This window comes from Austrofundulus limnaeus, unplaced genomic scaffold, assembly GCF_001266775.1.
Source record: "Austrofundulus limnaeus strain Quisiro unplaced genomic scaffold, Austrofundulus_limnaeus-1.0 Scaffold189, whole genome shotgun sequence".
Classification (NCBI taxonomy): domain Eukaryota; kingdom Metazoa; phylum Chordata; class Actinopteri; order Cyprinodontiformes; family Rivulidae; genus Austrofundulus; species Austrofundulus limnaeus.
The window spans coordinates 485779-489963 of record NW_013952591.1 but is presented as its reverse complement, the minus strand read 5'-3'; the positions used below and the strand labels follow the sequence as shown (position 1 = coordinate 489963).

Below are 4185 nucleotides of genomic sequence, written 5' to 3'. Positions count from 1 at the left end.
GTTTTTATGAGAGTATAACATTATAACATGATATAAAGCTAAAAAAGTTGATTTTACATCATATTGCCCCTTTAAAACTGCGACTCTCAGCTGCCTCCACACCAGGTTAGAGCCGTAAAATGAACAAAGTTAGACTTGTTGTTTTCTGGGATCAGTGGGTTTCTAGAACCACRCTGTCAGGAGAAATAATCGAACTGTTTAAAAAAACACAAATTATGTTTCAAACTAAAATATTTTGTTATCCTTTTGTAGTGCATGAAGAGAAACAGAAAAAAAAAGAAACAGATCAAAAAATGCACATTGACACAACCTGACTACTGATGCACATTTAAAGCTGCAGGTTCAAAAAAATATATTTAGTTTTTAATCTTCACAGATTAAATAGATTMTTCAAAGAATTCAAACATTCTTTGTTTCTAAAAAGGGTTTTCTTTGTTGAAAAATATGATATAAAACAAAAGCTTGTTTGTTCAGTTCTTTTGATTCTGTCACTCTACAGATAATTAGTTTTTTACAAACTGGTGAAACAATTAGTAAAAGTTATTTAAATTTACCATCAACTGGGCATTTAATCTGTATTTCTCTGCAACACCTGACTGCTTTTAATACCCCCCAGTCTCTGCTTGTTGTCATATTTATTAGGATTTGTGTGACAGAAAAATCGGAAACGCTAATATTCTGAATCCCAAGTAACACAGATGCAGTTTATTGCTTATATTCTAATTTTCTCTGCAGCAAGATTATTATTTACTTTGACATTGTGCAAATGAGGTTTTGTGCGTTTGAGAATGGACGGAGAACGTCGGGATAATTACACGGCTTGTCAACGACACCAGCAGAGTTATTCAAAGCAGACTCTGAAAACTCTTCTGTCGCTCCTCGTCTGGTAAAAGTGTTTCAAACAGGTCCGTTTGAGGCTGAGAAGCATCTGTACGACTTTTTCACTCAGGGATTTTTTTTACCTTTTAAACATGTCTGCTGAGCAMAGTCAACCCAATTCATCACATGCTCATTGACCGGGCTGCAGACCCGAATCAATCCTCGCAGCTAAATGTGTTTTCCAAACAGGCCTTTATGTGACAGAAAAGCTTGGAGGATAAGTGAAACAAAATTCTTACTTTTACAGATGTTTTGGGTGTTTCAGTGGGTAAAGGAAAGCGGCGTGTCAAATATCTCCTTACCTGAGTCACTCCTCTGGAGCTCAGCTCGCCCCTGCAGCAATTTAGACAAAGAAATAGAGCCGTTCTGCARAAATCCTTCAATCCTGTTTGACCTCTCCCAACTCTTTCAAGTGAACTCTAAGGTACTCAACCTAAACCTCCCCTTCACTCCGAGCACTTCCACATTTTAACGTCACAGACCAAAGATTTGAGGAGGGATAGGGAGAGAGAGAGGAAAATAAATCAATCATACCAATTCCTCTTAAAGTTCAAACTGCTGCTGGTTATCTGCCCATCGATCTGCGGCTCCCTYCTCCTTCCTTCCATTGCATGTGGGAAGGTTGTGCTGCTCACAGCCAGGCYGCTAGATTTCCTCTGAAAATCTGTTTCCCCCTCTTCTGAGCACAGAACACTTTAAAAAGATCAGTAAGAAAATCATCTTTGTCGTGCAGCATGGATGCTCACATGGCTTGTCCTCGGCAGCCAGTCGGGACTGGAAGGCTTTTCTTTAATGAATTTCATGTCAGTATTGATCAGGAGCTAAATTGGGTTATGAAGCTGCAGAATCATCGTGTCTGTTGAGTCTCAGATCTTTGTCTTTTGTTGCCTCAAGGCTAATGACACGTCTCCGCTAACCGCCACCCTCCCAGCTTGGAGACAGACCATCAGGAAGGATTTTTTTTCCCTCAAACAGCAGATGAGACTTGTTTAGGCAGCTTACAGATCTCTCTTGACAAAGAATAATGAGACTATTGATTGTCTTTAGACATATTTACTTTGGTCTACTTTGAAACCACCAAGTGCCCTGACACCTGGGGAGAACTGCATCCTTTGAATTTGAACTGAGACCACTATACCTGATCAAAGAAGAAAACATTGTGGGTAACCACTGAGTGCAGCATCATAATGAGATCCTGCACAGAAAGAGGAGGCTGAGGTGATTGCAGACCTCCACCCACTGCTTCCTCTGATTGAAGATAATATGAAACTTTCACAAGAGGCCAGGATATGGTTTATTCAGCAGCTGAGCTCCATAACAGGAAATCTTCTGGACATCAGCTCAGTTACAGGAAATATTCTGGACATCAGCTCAGTTACAGGAAGTTTTACATTAATACATAACAATTGAAAGTCAAAGTACATAAAAGTTAATTTTTAAAACTTTTTTTCAGAATTAACCCAATAAATGACTGAATCCTAAGTTTTTATTTGTAGTTTTAATAAACAGATGAATGATTGTACCTGTTTCCACAGATGAACCTTGGCAGATTYTGTGTTTCTGTCAAACGTCTCTGTGGTCCCAGAGCTCCTGGAGCTCACGAAGACCTGTTGTTCCTAATAAATACTGAATCAAACTTTTAGATTTAACGGCTGGATCCAGCTACTCCTGGGACATCCCAAGGTGTTCCCAGGAAACAAAAAATTTCTGTAATGTCTCCAGCTGGTTCTKGCTCTGCCCTGGAGTTATGTCACAGTGGGACATGTCCAAAACCTGTCCTCATCAGATGCCTGCAGCGGRACCACCCTGCAGAGGAAGCTTACTTCAGGGACCTCCAGCTTTCAKTCCTGATCCAAACTGACTTGACTGTAGCTGCAGCTTTCAGCTCAGCTCCTCCACCATGAGCTGCAGTTATCCTCTCACTGCTGCAGATCAGACCTCTGTCAGCTGATCGCTTCATGTTTCCATCACTCTGGAACAAGGTGATACTTCTGGAGTAAAAACACATCCAAAATAAAAAAGCAARRCAAAGAGGACATKTTYTGTGACTTATWTAAATAAACTGAACTGAATGGAATGAAATAGTAAYATCTAATGGGACAATAAAAGCAGGAAACAAGTGAAATGCTCCAGAGTTGGTTATAGCTACAGAAAGGTACGATTCAGCYGAATCAATGTTTTTATAATAGAAATGGAAAAACAATGAAAGTTAAAGGCAGCTAGTTTTTTTGTGCCGTCTAAATGAAGGTTAAATTCTACATATTAGTTTGAGTTCACTGCTTTTATAAATATTCTGAGGAGAAGAAATGATTGTTTTATTCTTCCCCATCATAGWCTTTTTAACTATCTTCTCATAATAAACCACTTACAGTCAATGGACACATTTCTCAGCACAAAGACTCCTCTTTGGGCAAACATTTCTTGAAAACTTATCGACTGAAATAATTGTAACCCTCTTGCAGGTTCCTACATCCGGACGAGCCACCTATTACGTGTCGTACAAGAGAGATTTATTTATCCAAATCAAACTGCCCAAGTATTCCCTGCCTAAGGTAGGCTGCAGCACACCCTCACACTTTTATTTCTAAAGTTAATCTTTCAGTTTATTCAGTTCTTTCATAGATTTGAAAGGTTATYGCTGATAAAAGACGTTTACCAGCTGGTTAAATCGAACCTGTCCCCCCCTGCACCTCCAGTCATGCTAACCTGTCCCGCTGCCCCCCGACAGGATTTACACATCGTCAGCACCGACGAGAAGCAGGTGTTTGCAGCAGTGCAGGAGTGGAACCAGAACGACACCTACAATCTCTACCTGTCTGACACCAGAGGCATCTACTTCACCCTGGCCATGGAAAACGTCAAGACCACCAGGGGCATAGGTGGGAACCAGATGCTTGACCTGTATGAGGTACGCACCTGATTTAATGAACTTTCTGTGGAGCACACACAAACAGGTTTTATCTCAAAGAGTAAAAACAAAAAATCCCTTATTTGTCTCTCTTGGGAGAAATTTTTCTTGGTATTTAAAAGAACACTACCACACCAACTTCAGTACAGTAATTCAATACAAACCACAAGAGCTATAATATGAATAGAAAATTTTCTTGGTATTTAAAAGAACACTACCACACCAACTTCAGTACAGTAATTCAATACAAACCACAAGAGCTATAATATGAATAGAAAATTTTCTTGGTATTTAAAAGAACACTACCACACCAACTTCAGTACAGTAATTCAATACAAACCACAAGAGCTATAATATGAATAGAACAGTTACTAATAATAATGATTACAAGTTAAAAA

At 39.4% G+C, this 4185-nt stretch overlaps 1 protein-coding gene across 1 annotated transcript in view; it reads left to right on the top strand.

Moving 5' to 3' along the window:
* The window catches only part of LOC106524473 (VPS10 domain-containing receptor SorCS3), a gene marked incomplete in the record, with an annotated part of 110456 nt that overhangs the window by 38135 nt on the left and 68136 nt on the right, over positions 1-4185 (top strand). Inside the window, 2 exon segments of the mRNA XM_014018283.1 lie at positions 3342-3431; positions 3608-3787. Coding sequence (XP_013873737.1) covers positions 3342-3431; positions 3608-3787 — 270 coding nt within the window.